The sequence below is a fragment of the Rana temporaria genome, chromosome 4 (genome assembly GCF_905171775.1).
Source record: "Rana temporaria chromosome 4, aRanTem1.1, whole genome shotgun sequence".
In the NCBI taxonomy this organism is placed as follows: Eukaryota; Metazoa; Chordata; class Amphibia; order Anura; family Ranidae; genus Rana; species Rana temporaria.
The window spans coordinates 42560441-42577372 of NC_053492.1; the positions used below are offsets into that span (position 1 = coordinate 42560441).

Here is a 16932-nt window from a genome sequence, read left to right on the forward strand (position 1 = left end):
CTGGCTGGGTATGGAGACGAGTGAGGGGAAGGTGGCCCAATGCTCTTAAAGTGACATTTTATTTTTATTTTTTAAATGACATTTTTTTTTTAATTTTGACCCCAGATCTCATATTTAAGAGGACCTGTCATGCTTTTTTCTATTACAAGGGATGTTTGCATTCCTTGTAATAGGAATAAAAGTTTATTTTTAAAACAGTGTCAAAATAAAAAAATGAAAGTAAAATAAATAAGAAAAAAATATATAATTTTTTTAAAGCATCCCGTCCCGACAAACTTATGCGCAGAAGCGAATGCATACGCGAGCAGCGCCCACATATGAAAATGGTGTTTAAACCACACATGTGAGGTATCGCATGAGCGAGAGCAATAATTCTAGCCCTAGACATCCTCTGTAACTCAAAACATGCAACCTGTAGAATTTTATAACGTTGCCTATGAAGATTTTTTAGGGTAAAAGTTTGTCACCATTCCACGAGTGGGCGCAACTTGAAGCGTGACATGTTGGATATCAATTTACTCGGCGTAACATTATCTTTCACAATATAAAAAAAATTGGGCTGACTTTACTGAAGTGAATTTTTTTTACCCAAAAAAGTGTGCTTGTAAGACCGCTGTGCAAATATATTGTGACAAAAAGTATTGCAACAACCGCCATTTTATTCCCTAGGGTGCTAGAAAAAAATATATATAATGTTTGGGGGTTCTAAGTAATTTTCTAGCAAAAAAAAAAATTTTTTTAACTTGTAAACACACAGGGCTAGATTCAGGTAGGGGGACGTAATTTTGTGCGGGCGTAGCGCATCCTATTTACGCTACGCCTCCGCAACTTAGACGGGCAAGTGCAGTATTCACAAAGCACTTGCTCCGTAAGTTGCGGCGGCGTATCGTAAATCAGCCGGCGTAATCGCGCCGAATTCAAATTGAGAAGAGGTGGGCGTGTTTTATGTAAATAAAACATGACCCCACGTAAATGACGTCTTTAACGAACGGCGCATGCGCCGTTCGTGAAAGAATCCCAGTGCGCATGCTCGAAATTCCGCCGCAAATCGTCAATGCTTTCGACGTGGACATAATTTAGGCAAAGCTCTATTCGCGAACGACTTATGCAAACAACGTAACATTTTCAAAATTCGACGCGGGAACGACATCCATACTTAACATTGCGTACATCTCATAATAGCAGGAGCAACCTTACGCCGAAAAAGCCTAACGTAAATGATGTAAAAAATAGCGCCGGGCGTACGTACATTTGTGAATCGGCGTATCTACCTAATTAGCATATTCCTCGCGTAAATCGACGGAAGCGCCACCTAGCGGCCAGCGTAAATATGCACCCTAAGATACGACGGCGTAGGAGACTTACGCAGCTCGTATCTTAGCCTAATTTAAGCGTATCTGGTTTCCAGAATACGCTTAAATTTACGACGGCGTAGATTCAGAGTTACGATGGCGTATCTACTGATACGCAGGCGTAACTCTACGTGAATCTAGCCCCAAATCTCAGAATAAGGCTCGGTCCTTAAAGCGGGGGTTCCGCGGGAATACGTTTTTTTTTTGTTATATGCATCTTCCGCTCATCTCACAGTTATTCTTGTACTGACGTGTCCTTATTTCGTAGGCCCCCGCAATGTCTTTCTGCCGCAAAACATAACTTATAAAAATATTCTCTGGAGGCTTCCATCTTGCTTGTGGGCGCTCTGAAGCCCACAAGCAAATCCTTCAGGGATGCAGTGAATGCTGATGTCCCAGCATTCACCGCTCTATGCCGCGCCGTGAACACTGGACAGTTGCCATCATAAAGGCCGGCGATTTCACCTGCTTGCCATCACTTAAAATGGCGAAATTGTATCCGCCCTCGTCACATGACCGGCTGCATGAGTCATGTGACGTAGGAAATCACGCGAGAGTTCCTCTGTTCAGCTAAGGAATCATCTCCTGGGCAGCGTCACGCTGTGTTCCCAGGAGACATCACAGCTACAGCGACACGCCCACTCCCGCGGGAGCCAAACCAGGAAGTGCCTGGTTCACAAAGGAGAAAAGAAGGTATGGAATTTATTTTTTATTTTTTGGACAGCGAACGCAAAATGTACACACTGATCCCCTGTGATTAAGGTGGACTTTAATTCAGGGTGAACCTCCGCTTTAACCTCCCTGGCGGTGTTCCCGAGACTGACTCGGGGTTAGATGTTCCTGCTACGATCGGTAACCCCGAGTCAGTCTCGGCTCGCCTCGCTGAATCCACAGGCTTGGTTTACTCACCTTGTCCCTGGATCCAGCGATGCCACCGTGCTGTGTGAGCGAGCGGGACCTCGCTCGATTCACACAGTGCCTCCGTGTGACGCCGATCTCCGTTCCCTGCGACGTTACGACGCACGGGGACGGAGAACGGCGCCAAATTCAAAAACGTAAACAAACACATTACATACAGTATACTGTAATCTTATAGATTACAGTACTGTATGTAAAAAATACCCCCCTTGTCCCTAGTGGTCTGCCCAGTGTCATGCATGTTCTTTTATATAATAAAAACCTTTTTTTCTCCCTGCAAACTGTAGATTGTCCATAGCAACCAAAAGTGTCCCTTTATGTCAAAAATGGTTTTAGATCAGCTAGAAAACAGCGATAATAAATTATAATCACTTGCAGAATTGTGCGATAGCGATTTGTGGGGAAATTCGTCATAAAAAAATAATAATAATGACAGCGACAATTCTGCAACTGAGCAAATTTCAGTGATTTTGAGTTGATTACATTATTGAATAATTTTTATTATAATTACATTATTATTTGTTATAATTATTTATAATTCTTTATTATATTATAATTTATAATTTTGTTTTTAAAAAAATGTCATACCCAGGATGCCTATTAGAATCTTGTTTGGTCAGATTTAAGTGAGTTATTTCTAAAAATTACAGACCTACAATATAAAACGCCAAATTTCCTTGCAAATAATTGTACCGCTTTCAGCATGTTTTTTCTGAAAGAATCATACCGCCAGGGAGGTTAAGTGGTTAAATAAAATAGCAGCCCTGGTTTAAAGTGTGAAAATAGGATTGATGAATTATTTGTAAGTGATCCTGTCAGCTGTATAGCCAATCGATCACATGAGTAGGCCATTTTGAAGCCAGGTATATGTGGCTTTATATTTGGGGTTTGATTTACTAAAGGCAGTTGCTCCATTTACTAAGAATTCATGAACCTAACATGAAATACATTATTTTATCTACATTGTTATTTTTTGCTGTCATTTTATAGAAAGAGCTGATGGTTTATGCCGGAAATTGGAAAAGCTCTGTCCAGCATTGGAGAAAAGCATGTGGGAAGTGGATGTCTGGGAGATCCCGAGGGATTCTTTGCGGCTTGTAAAGAGACTTGGAGCTGGGCAATTTGGAGAAGTATGGATGGGTGAGTTGTAAGTTATATCAGCACAACCAGTCTGTGATGGAACAATCCAATATGGATACTTTGTATATGCAGTAAAGCATGCTTGTTATACTCACTGTGGAGCCTAAGGGATTAATGTTCCGCATTGTGTAAAAAAGGCTGTTTGATCCTGTCTTCTCTGATCCTCCCCTTCTTTTACTGTTCCCAATCCAAACATACATGCTGTTTGCATTGTGCTGTTACTAATGTGGGTTCATTTCTCCCTCATGACAGGAATTACTTCACTGGGCCCCACATAGTAAAATATATTTATGTTTTTGGTTGTAACGTTACAAAATGTGAAAAATGTCAAGGGGTATGAATACTTTTTCAAGGCACTGTAGAACAATTGTGTCATATTTACCCAGACTGGGGGAACATGGTGCCTGACCACGTAGAGCCATACCTCCCAACTTTCTGAGATGGGAATGAGGGACACCTATCAGCAAAAGTATGCAGGCATAGGACACACCCCTTGCCACGCCCCCTTAAAGGAGAATTGTACAAAAAAACAAGATTGGTTAAACCAGGGCTCGACAAATCCCAGGTCGCCATGGTGACTAGAAATAGGGGCCTGGCGACTTGGCTTGGAAGAGGGGGCAAAAAAAAAATGTATATATATATATTTTTTTTTTTTGTGAGTTGGAGACATCTGGTGGTGAGCCGTTGGTATTACAAGTTAAGCATTACAAGTTAACAGCAATTCTAATGTAATTTTTCACCATTTTTCACTATTTTCACTGCCATCATCTTCTTCCCTCTAATTAGAACCCCCAAACATTATATATATTTTTTATCCTAACACCCTAGAGAATAAAATTGCGATTGTTGCAATACTTTCTGTCACGCCGTATTTGCGCAGCGGTCTTACAAGCGCACTTTTTTGGGAAAAAATTACACTTTTTTAATTAAAAAATAAGACAATTAGTAAGTAAATTTATCCCCATTTTTTTAATATTATGAAAGATAATGTTACGCCGAGTAAATTTATACCCAACATGTCACGCTTCAAAATTACGTCCGCTCGTGGAATGGCGACAAACTTTTACCCTTTAAAATCTCCATAGGCGACGTTTAAAAAAATCTACAGGTTGCATGTTTTGAGTTACAGAGGAGGTCTAGGGCTAGAATTATTGCTCTCGCTCTACCAATCGCGGTGATACCTCACATGTGTGGTTTGAACACCGTTTACATATGCGGGCGCTGCTCACGTATGGGCTCGCTTCTGCGCGCAAGCTCGTCGGGACGGGGCGCGTTTTCTGGCTCCTAACTTTTTTAGCTGGCTCCTAGATTCCAAGCAAATTTGTCAACCCCTGGGTTAAACCCACAAATGTGCTTTTTTTTTAGCACTACTATTCCTTTATATTGGCTTTTGGGATTTATAAATACAGCAATTTAGAAATCGGATGAAAGGTTTAGCACTGGGAAACACTTTTTGATAGTTAAAAAGTGAATTTTATATACAACTATATAGATCAGACCAAAATGAGGGACAAATGAGGTGGAATGGGGGACAGAGGGACATTGCTCCAAATCAGGGACAGTCCCTCGAAATCAGGGACAGTTGGGAGCTTTGTGGAACCGTCTCATCAACTGACCACTCAGGAGAGATTGAGGACACTTTTTCTTTCGAGGTCTGTAAAGTACTTGTTCACATCGCGCCGCGCACACCGACATATTTTTTTGGATGAGGGAAATGCAGCAGTCACAGAGAGAGTAGGCCATACAGGGAACATCTTCAGTGAGATTAACAACATCCCCTTAAGAAAAAAACCCTTATGCCGCGTACACACGACCGGTTTTCATGACGAGAAAAATTCAATTTTTTTAATTGGTCGTGAAAAAACGGCCGTGTGTGGGCGCCAGAGCATTTTTCGCGACGAGAAAAATGGGCATTAAAAATTTAGAACCCGTTCTATTTTTTCTCAATGTTTTTCACGTCGTCGTTTTTCTCGTCGTTAAAAACGGTCGTGTGTACGCTTTTACGACGGGGAAAAAAACGCACATACTCAGAAGCAAGTTATGAGAAAGGAAATTTGCATAATCAGCCCAAAAGGTGGCGCTATTCGAATGGAACTTCCCCTTTATAGTGCCGTTGTACGTGTTGTACGTCACCGCGCTTTGCTTGAGCATTTTTTGTCACGATCATGTGTGTGCAAGGCAGGCTTGAGAGGAATTGCGTCGAGAAAAACTTCGTTTTTTTCCATGACATGAATAATGGTCGCGTGTACGCAGCATAACAGTATTGCCATACAAAACATTGACCCATCATAATTCTACTCTACCGTTCTGGAGGTTATTCCTTAAAGCGGGGGTTCCGCGGATTATCTCTTTTTTTTTGGCATTCTTCTAACGCTCTTACCTTTATTACTCCACTACCAGTGTGTCCCACTCCTTTAGCCGGCGTAATCAGTGTTCTCGAGGAAACGATATTTTATAAAAAGAAGCGATGGGCGTTTCCATTTTAACTTTGGGCACTGTGAATACCCTGTGAAGCCCACAGGGTATTCTTCCGGGATATGGCGAATGTGTTCCCATACCTAAAATGTAGAATTCGTTGCCGCCCACGTCACATGACCCACTTGCCGAGTCACGTGAACAGCGAGATATCGCGAGATTACAGCACAGCGCGTCTCCTGGGATTCTCATGCCTCACTCCCAGGAGACATAGCACTGGTGGGGGAAAAGGAACATTCACGCCCACTCCCACGGGGAATATTGAGTGACAGCACACAAACGGCAGCATTAGAAAGGTAAGGATCGAGATTAAAAAAAAAAACAACGGATTATTTATTGTCTATGGCTACCAGTTTGATTCAGCACAAGTCAAAACTTAGGGTGAACCTCTGCTTTAATTTCTTGTCTTTCTATTCTAACCTGTTAGGATATTATAATAACAATATGAAAGTGGCCATCAAGACATTAAAAGAGGGCAGCATGTCACCCATGGCTTTTCTGGAGGAGGCCAACTTGATGAAAACCCTTCGACATGATAAACTGGTACAACTTTTCGCGGTGGTAACCAAGGAACCCATATACATTGTGACAGAGTACATGGTAAATGGTGAGTTAAAGGGGCATTATGAAGGATTAACATGATGTAGTGATTCTTGTTAAATTGTTTGTTCCCATGTTCAGGCAGTTCATTTTCCATGATGAATCCAAGATAAAGATAAAGGGGCAGATCCACAGAAGAATTACGCCGCGTAATTTCAAAGTTCCCGCATCGTATCTTTGTTTTGTATCTACAAAACAAGATACGACTGCATCTGGGCTCGATCCGACAGGCGTACGTCTTAGTACGCCGTCGGATCTTAGGTGCATTTTTCCGGCAGCCGCTAGGTGGCGTTTCCGTCGAATTCCGCAGCGAGTATGCAAATTAGCTAGATACGGCGATCCACGAACGTACGTCCGGCACTTTTTTTTACGTTGTTTGCCTTCGGCTTTTTCCGGCGTATAGTTACCCCTGCTATATGAGGCGTACTCAATGTTAAGTATGGCCGTCGTTCCCGCGTCCAATTTTGAATTTTTTACGTCGGTTGCGAATAGGGATTTGCGTAGAATGACGTCACCGTCGTAAACATTGGCTTGTTCCGGTTTAATTTCGAGCATGCGCACTGGGATACCCCCACGGACGGCGCATGCCCAGTTGAAAAAAAGCGTCATTTACAACGGGTCAAGACGTATTTACATAAAACACGCCCCCATCACATACATTTTAATTGCGTGCCCTTACGCCGCCTAAGTTACGCTACGCCGCCGTAACTTACGGCGGAAATCCTTTCAGGATACCAAAAAACAAATTTAAGTTACGGCGGCGTAGCGCTATGCCGGACGGAGGAATGCGCCGATCTACCTGGATCTGCCCCAAAGTAGATATTTAGAAAGTGCTAAATGACTATATTATTCCTATAACTACAGGGGATGTTTGGACACATCATTTGCACATATGCAACTCTTGTGTGACCAAATTTTGTCTCTTGCCAATTCTTTATTTAAGATGATATTTATTAGACCTAGAACCTGGGTCAATCAATACAGGCAAAGTTCAAAGGCCTGGCTCGCAGTCTCCGCTGTAATTCATCCCAAAGGTGTTCTATCGGGTTGAGCTCAGGACTCTGCTAGGGTTGCCACCTAATCCCCTTAACATGTATTAATTACAGAGGTTCTGAGGCTAATATAATGCAGATAAGGCACCAAGTGAGTTTAATTACCACCTTAATCAGCCTCAGAACCTGTGTAATTAATGTGTGTCCTGGTTTAAAGGGATGAGGTGACAACCCTACTCTGTGCAGGCCAGTCAAGTTTCGCCAACCCAAACTCGCTCATCTATGTCTTTATGGACCTTGCTTTGTGCACTGGTGCTCAGTCATGTTGTAACAGGAAGGGCCAACCCCAAATTGTTCCCACAAAGTTGGGACCATGCAATTGTCCAAAATGCCTTATGCTGACACCTTAAGAGTTCACTTAACTAGAAATAAGGGGCCAAGCCCAACCCCAGAAAACAGCCCCACACCATAATCCCCCCTCCACCAAATGATTTGGACCAGTGCACAAAGCAAGGTCCATAAAGACATGAATGAGCAAGTTTGGGGTGGAGAAACTTGACTGGGCTGCACAGACTCCTGACCTCAACCAGACAGAACACATTTGGGATAAATTAGAGCAGAAAATGCGAGCCAGACCTTTTTTCCAACATCAGTGCCTGACCTCACAAATGTGCTTCAAGAAGAATGGTCAAACATTCCCATAGACACACTCCTAAACCTTGTGGACAGCCTTCCAAGACGAGTTGAAGCTGTTATAGCTGCAAAGGGTGGGGAAACTCAATATTGAACCCTACAAACTAAGACTGGGATTCCATTAAAGTTCATGTGCGTGTAAAGGCAGGCGTCCCAATACATTTGGTAATATAGGGCCTAATCCACAAAAACCCGGCGCAACGTATTTTTTCCCATTTAAGTTACACCGCCGCAAAATCTCTACATAAGTGCCCGATCCACAAAGCACTTACCTAGAAATTTTGAGCGGTGTAACTTAAATCCGTCCGGCGCAAGGCGTTCCTAATTTAATTGGGCGAGTCCCACTTAAATTAGGCGCGCTCCCGCACCGGACGTATTGCGCATGCTCCCGACGTCATTTTCCTGATGTGCTTTGCACGGTTTTACGTTGCGCCGGGTTTTGAGAATCGCGACGGGCGTAAAAAAAAAACGAGTTGCGTCGGGAAATTTTTTTTTTTTTTTAAATGACAGCGATGTGGGGTAGAAGGGTCTACTTTTACAAGGTGTAAACAGTTTAGGCCTTGTAAAAGCAGCCCTAATATTGCGACGGCAAACTAATACTTACGGGGAAAAAACGAAGCTTAAAAGCTTTGTGGATCTCCGTAAGTGCTAATTTACATACCCGAAGCGGCATTTCGACTCGAAATGACCCCAGCGGCGGATGCGGTACTGCATCCTAAGATCCGGCAGTGTAAGTCCCTTACACATGTCGGATCTTCTGCCTAACTATGGAAAACTGATTCTGTGGATCAGTTCCATAGATAGAAACAGGGATACGACGGCGTATCCCTTTTGTGGATTACCCCCATAGTGTATATCTACAGTAGTTGGTAAGGCAGAGAGAGAGAGAGAGAGAGAGAGAGAGAGAGTGGTGCTCTGAATTCCCATTGATGTCAAAGTCTTTTACTTTTTCAGGAAGTTTAGTAGACTTTATGAAGACCGATCAAGGAATGAATCTGCGTTTTCCAAAACTGGTGGACATGGCGGCTCAGGTCTGTGAAATATGAATGATTGAGATAACTAGACATGTGCTGGTGGAGTTTTCATACATGATGCTCTCTGTTGGGGGTCACAATGTCCAGACACTGGGTGACGTTTTCTGTGCTTTTATTTTGGGTCCAACATGACCAACAACCAACGTGAGGTAGATAGAGAAAGGTTGATGAAAAGGAGAGAACTTTGCAGATTCAGGCTATGGATAAAAGAAGCAGTCCTGCCTCCAATGATTATTCTTGCTTTGTCGCCACTCCAGCCGGAGTGGGTATAGTGCCCCTGGACAGGTCCCTCTCACAGGCCTGGCAGCCAGGGTGTCACTCAGAACCACTGAGAAGGAACAAGTCTCTGCCACTGACTTGGCTCTAATAGAATTAAGATTTGTAAAGAGCCTCTACCACCGGCCCAATACTCAGGAACATGGATAGTAGAGCGAATCCTTTCAGTCAATAATTTGCCTGAATCTCCCTCAGGTAGATTTCCTATATTTGTGCCCACCGACTGACAGTTTGCAGCATACAACCTGCCAGTGTTCGGTCACCCAGATCCCCGATGGTTCTGTCTGAGTCCAATGGATCACCTGCCTCCGGGTTCACCTCAGACCGACTCCCCACCGAACAGCACAACTCGCTTGGGATCCTTCTTTTAAAGTGTGGGGACCCAATAAGTCACTGGGGCCCCCTCTAAGCTTTAGTTGCTCTGAGCCATGAGGTCTCAGAGTCAGAAACTCAGCGTAGCACGTGCGCCCCGGCCTGGTAGGCCATATCACCGGGGCCCGTGATGTGCGCACACCCTTAAGGTGGATGCCGCACCTGGAACCAGGAACCCGCGAAGAACCCCGCCACAGAAATACCCTCCCCCAGCATGCCCCACGAGGGAAACACTCCTCTGATTGGCTGCTGGAGAAAGGGCGCCTCCGCCTGGACCCCTCTGGTGCCACCTGCCATCCAGAGATGGAACTGCATCTCTGGAGCACAGAATGACCCACAGGACAGTCCAGGGCTGGAGACAGCTGAATTTAAACAAATCAACATGGATGAAAGCAAATAAATCTCTCATCCCACTAAATTTGACATAGCACCTGTACTGAAAAGTACACAGGCGCTACACCTGTAAAATAGAACTTCAGGAATTATATAAATGTATATAAAGATCAACAATCCAAAGGTATTGCAACCTCAGTGGGTATAGGACATGCTCATGAAGCCAGTTCAGCTCTCTTGCCACTAAGAAGATACATGCATCATAACCTAACATAGCAAATGTTGGCACAACTCCATAGTAGCTCTGGCCTAAAACATTTCAGGCCAATCCAATATATTACTGCAGCAGGGGGGATTATGTTGTGACATTGCAAAGGGTATTGCTCATGTGTGTAGCACTTTCTAGTGAGTCCACAACAGTCATCAACAATGTTTTAGGGCTTTGAGGCCCACTTTTATTTAAAAGTAAAAAAAAAGGAAATAAATGGTTGCCCACGCAGGGGTTTCCACCATCAGTTCAAACATATAAATAAAGGATAAATCGGTATCCTGGCTCCCTCTTGCAGCACCACTTGCAGCACCACTGCTCAGACCTTACCAGATCTTGCACTGGTTCCCAGTACCTAGTGTGCTTAAATGCAGACCATGCACCTCTCACATGCATCCTCTGCATACCACTCCACAACTCACTGCTGCACTGGCTCATGCCATGACCTCTCTATAGGGCAGGCATCATTAAATGGTGGACCGTGGTCCAGATGCGGACCAAGTCACTGTCCCATCCAGATCGCTGCAGTCCTGCCATTTAGGAGCTGGTTCTTCCCTCCAGCTGTCACCACTGCCATCCTCACAGAACCAACAGCAGGAGACTGTCAAAGATCGATTTCCTTTCAAAACAGGAGAAGCTTGCAATGATTTGCTGACCCAGTCTGTTGAAACAAGAAGAGAGACACACACACACAGACACAGCTCTCTTGCTTGTTGGAATGGAGAAAAGGGGCTGAGCTCCAACCAGGCATCAGTTTTAATAGCCTCATGACATTACAAATACATGCATTTGATTGGTTCACATTAAACAGACACACCCACCGATCCCTCCCATTCACCCTGTGACGTCTGTAGCACATGGCACATTACAAAGTCCATTGTTTGAGATTAAAGCACAGGGGTTTCTTGATCAACTTTGCAAGAGTTGCCTAATCCAATCAGATGATTACACGATTTAAAGTCTCTTTCAGTCACAGACATCAATGGTTTTCTTTCAAACGTCACACAAGTTCCTCTGAGTGTGTAGAAGGGGGATGGGGAGGCTTGAACACATCTGTTCTTGATAAAAGTCCTTTTGTATAATGCTGGATTCATAACTTTAAAAACCATTATATATCATCCCTGATATAAACTCTTTAAGGAAAATAAACATTTGTTGTGATACCTATATTTCACACATGCATATATATAAAAAACCAATATAACTTCATAAAAAGATATAAGAAAAAAGAAATTAAGATAATATAAAAAGGATAAGACATTTCTGTGGTTCATTTAACTAAAATTAAACTTAAAATGGAGTTCCGGCCACAATTTCACTTTTTAAATATAAATACCCCTGTAATACACAAGCTTAATGTATTCTAGTAAAGTTAGTCTGTAAACTAAGGTCCGTTTTGTTAGGTTGTTACAGCATTTAGACACTTTATAAAATAGAAATTGACTGGGGCCATCTTAAGTGTGGGCATCATAAAGCCAGACTGTATGACTTCCTGGATTTCAGCCTTGCAAATCTCGCACATGCTCAGTACTGCACAAGCAGTGTCAGATCAGGTTTCAGCACCTGTGCTGTCCAAGTCTCATGATTCTTTGAGACTGGGGAGTGCGCAGACTCCTGGAAAGTTACACCCACTACATTCCCAGGAGTCTGTGCGGTGTAGGTTAGGAAGCATTAAGCACCTAGGTGCAAAAAGTGGGAAGATTAACTATTCTGCCTAGCAACAACACTTTGAAGGCATCTAAAAAATTATATATAATTTGTAAAGGACTAATGACATTTTTTTAAAACTACTGATGTAATGTTATATTTATGGGTGGAACTCCACTTTAACTCAAAAATAGGCATATTATAGAAATCTATCACAAGACAGGACACTGGATGGAGGGCTGGAGCTGCCCGAGTTAACAAGCAGGTGATTCCAGCTCCTGTCCTCCATCCAGACCTTCTGTGCCACCCACCCTCCGCCCCGTCTGTGTAGGGCCAATTCACACTGTGCAGTGACAAAAGTTTTACCGACCGGTAAAACGTCTGTCACCGCACGGACACACAGGAAACAACTGTTTTCCAAGTGCCCCATTCACACTGCAACATAGCCTAGTGCTGGACTGCAATGTGCTGCTGTAAAATGCACACATGCTGCATTTTATCGCAGCGCACCAGCTCAAATCACACTGCAATTTTGGGCAGCGCAGTGCATCGTGCTGTCCGACATTGCATTGAATGAATACACGTTTTGTACGCTTCAAATAAAGCTTCTACAAAATGAAAAAAAATGGAGCCGTTTGATGTGATGACTACACTGCCCCTTGTGCAGGTGGCACCGCAGAGTAGACATGTGCAATTTGTTTCGTTCTGAATTCGTTTTTCGTCAAAATTTGGCATATACGTTCATTCGGAAACATTCAAAATAACAAAAAAATATTTTTTGAATTTTATTTATTGAAAAGAACACAAAATTCAAAAGAACGAAAATCGGAAATTTGAAAATCATAAAATAAGAACGAAAATGATAAAATTTGAAAGAACGAAAATCAGTAAATCGGAAAATGTTTGAAAATTCGAAAGAACGAAAATAAGAACGAAAATTCCAAAATCCAAAAGATCAAAAATGATTATGTTTATTAACCATTATGGTTAAGAGTTCCCTTAACTGGAAATAAGGGGCCAAGTCCAACCCCTGAAAACAGCCCCCGTCCACCAAATGATTTGGACCAGTGCACAAAGCAAGGTCCAAAAAAGACATGAATGAGCAAGTTTGAAAATCATAAAATAAGAACGAAAATTATAAAATTTGAAAGAACAAAAATCAGTAAATAAGAACATTTTTAAAAATTCGAAAGAACGAAAATAAGAACGAAAATTCCAAAATCCGAAAGATCAAAATACATTTGGATAATTTCTATTATAATAAAATGATTATGTTTATTAACCATTATTATATTTTTTTATTTATTATTATTATTATTATTATTATTATTATTATTATTATTATTATTATTTATTTATTTATTTGTATTATTAATAATAATAATAATAATAATAATAATAATAATAATAAAAACTATAATAATAGTTATAAACTAATAAATTATAGGTATTGGAAAAGATATAAAGAGCTCAGCATGTACAGCAAACGACAGCTTAACCACTTCCATACAGGGCACTTACGCACCTTCCCGCCCAAGCCAATTTTCAGCTTTCAGCACTGTCGCACTTTGAATGGCAATTGCGCGGTCAAGCTACATTGTACCCAAACAAAATTGGCGTCCTTTTTTCCCCACAAATAGAGCTTTCTTTTGGTGGTATTTGATCACCTCTGCGATTTATTTATTTTTGCGCAACAACTAAAAAAAGACAAAAAATGTTGAAAAAAAATTACGTTTTTATTTTTTTCTGTAAATTTTTTTGTAAATAAGTAAGTTTTCTCTTTCAATTACGGGCACTGATATGGCGGCACTGATGAGATGGCACTGATGGACATCGATGAGGTAGTACTGACGGGCACAGATAAGGTGGCACTGATTGGCGGCGCTGGTATGCGGCACTGATGGGCACACATAGGCAGCACTGATGGGCACACATGGGCGGCACTGATGGGCACTCATGGGTGGTACTGATGGGCACTCATGGGTGGCACTTATGGGTGGCACTGATGGATACTTATGGGTGGCACAGATGGGCACTGATAGGTGGGCACTGGGCACTGATGGACACTGTGGGGTGGCACTGATGGACACTGTGGGGTGGCACTGATGGACACTGTGGGGCGGCACCTATGTTGCCAGTCAGTGCCCATTTGTGGGCACTGATTGGCATCTTTTATTTTTTTTATGTTTTTTTTTTTCAGCCTTTTTTTTAGCAGTTTTTTTTTTTGGGGGCATTTTTTTCAGTTTGCCCTTCCCTGGTGGTCCAGGGTGGGCTTCCCTGGTGGTCCAGTGTGGCGATCCGAGGGGGGGGCTGCGCTGATAAACAATCAGCGCGAACCCCCCCTGTCAGGAGAGCAGCCGTTCGGCTCTCCTCTACTCACGTCTGTCAGACGCGAGTGAGGAAGAGCCGTCAACGGCTCTTTCTGTTTACATCGTGATCAGCCGTGGTTGGACACGGCTGATCACGTGGTAAAGAGTCTCCGTGAGAGACTCTTTACGGAGATCGGTGTTGCGGGGTGTCAGACTGACACCCCGCAACAACGATCGCCGCGATGCGCGCCCCCGGAGGCGTGCAGCGGTTCAGAATCCTGAGGATGCCATATGACGTCCGGTCAGGATTCTACAACCACTTTGACGACGTCGATCTGTCATTGGCGGGCGGCAAGTGGTTAAAGACACAGAGCAGTAATAAACCAAGTTATGAACACAAGTTGTGTTATAATATGTGATTTATTATCAAGGGCCTAAGTGATTGCACAAACATGAGGTCCGAACCTCTGCTGGAAGAAAATTTTACTGACCAGACCTCTGTGAATATTACCGTATATACTTGAGTATAAGCCGAGTTTTTCAGCACTTTTTTTGTGCTGAAAATGCCCCCCTCGGCTTATACTCGAGTCACCTTTTTGCGCCTGATCTCCCGGACTTTGGGGACCCGGTAAAGGCCGGCCGTAGGTCCCCTGGACCCCAAACACACATGTAGCCCCACTCTTCCTCTACAAGTGTGCAAAGTTTGTTGTCCGGGGGACCTACGGCCGGGGATCACCGATTTTTCAAAACCGGGCAACCCTTCAATAGACTCCCATGTTAAACGGTAATTTCTTTGGTGAATTTGGGACCCGGTACCGGTTGGTCGTAGGTTCCCCTGGACCCGGAACTTGCCACACGTGTATCCCCATTTCTCCTCTATAAGTGTGAAAAGTTTGTTGTCTGGAAGACCTACGGCTTGGGAGAGCCGATTTTTCAAAGCCGGGCACCCCTTCCCTAGACTCCCATGTTAAACGTCAGTCTAGGCATGGGCACAGTGAGGCATGGGCACAGTGAAGCATGCCGATGGACACCCTAGGCTTTTACTCAAGTCAATAAGTTTTCCCATTTTTTTGTGGTAAAATTAGGTGCCTCGGCTTATATTCGGGTCGGCTTATACTCGAGTATATACAGTAATTAAAAACGTCTGCTATAGACGATATAAAATATCTTGGCACACCCATATAAAGCCCTTCTGTCTCCAGGCCTAGGACCTCCTGCCTTTTGGGTGGAGCACCCTTGTCCCCTCAACTGTGCCCTGAGCTGTAGCCAAGTCTTTGAATATAAAGTCTGTGTACACCTAAACACACATGGCTCGTCAGTCTCCAGCAATGCCGCATACACACGATCAGAATTTTCGATGAAAAAAGTCAGATGGACTTTTTTCATCGGAAATTCCGATCGTGGGTGGGCTCCATTTGACTTTTTTCCGTCGGTGTTTAGAAATAGAACAAGTTTTATTTTTTTCCAATGGAAAAAAAACGATAGGAAATTCCTATGGTCTGTGTGCAACTCCGACGGAGAAAAAACCCACGCACGCTCAGAATCAAGTCTTCTCGGAAGCATTGAAAATTAATTTTTCTTGGCTCGTCGTAGTGTTTTACGTCACCGTGTTTTGGACGGTCGGAATTTAGTCTGACAGTGTGTATTAGGGTTGTCCAGATACCGATACTAGTATCGGTATCGGGACCGGTACCGAGTATTTGCGGGAGTACTTGTACTCGCGCAAATGCTCCCGATGCCTGAATAGAATACTTTTTTTGTATTTATCAACATGTTCTATGAAAATTCTTTGAGTTTTTTACTACTGCGTGACAAGCAAACAAAACATTTTTATTCATTTTTACTCATTTTTATTCTTTTATAATGTCTTGAGTTAGAGTTCTTCATAATTCTAAAGAAAATATCCTTAGTCTGTATTGTGGTTTGAAAACTGTCACATGACATTTAAAAAAAGTATCGGTATTCGGTATCGGCGAGTACATGAAAAAAAGTATCGGTACTTGTACTCGGTCCTAAAAAAGTGGTATCGGGACAACCCTAGTGTGTATGCAAGACTGATGGAAGTCCGCTTCATCGGAATTCCGATGGAAAATTCCATCGGAAATTCTGATTGTACGCACGCAGCTTTAGACCTGGACATCAGGTTAGAGGCTTTATCCTTCCAAAGACTCTTTAAAGTCTCTACACTCCAGACCCAAGTCCAGGAATTTAAGGCCCGGAGAAAGCTGCAAGAACAACTTTCCCCGCTCAGTACAGAACAGTACAGAGGGTTCTCACTCTGCATTTGTGAGAACCCGGTGCCATTTTTGCCTACCTTTATACAGTGGAAGGGTCTTGTACTGTGTCAATGTCATTAAAAAACAGGCACACTTAGAGGAGATAAAATTAGCCAACCCTTGTGTAAATTTGGTTTGTGGTCTCTCATATCAACTTCATCATCTGTGGCAGGAAACTGTCGCTGACATCATTTTTCCATCACAGCAAACCAAATCAAACTTTGAGAACCCCTTTTAAGTTTCAGAA

At 42.9% G+C, this 16932-nt stretch overlaps 1 protein-coding gene across 2 annotated transcripts in view; it reads left to right on the plus strand.

Moving 5' to 3' along the window:
• The window catches only part of LOC120936179 (tyrosine-protein kinase Blk-like), a 161500-nt gene that overhangs the window by 43805 nt on the left and 100763 nt on the right, over positions 1 to 16932 (plus strand). For both annotated transcript variants that reach the window (XM_040348337.1, XM_040348338.1), the window contains 3 exons: positions 3261 to 3410; positions 6313 to 6492; positions 9125 to 9201. In XM_040348337.1, coding sequence (XP_040204271.1) covers positions 3261 to 3410; positions 6313 to 6492; positions 9125 to 9201 — 407 coding nt within the window. The remainder of the gene's footprint in view (positions 1 to 3260; positions 3411 to 6312; positions 6493 to 9124; positions 9202 to 16932) is intronic.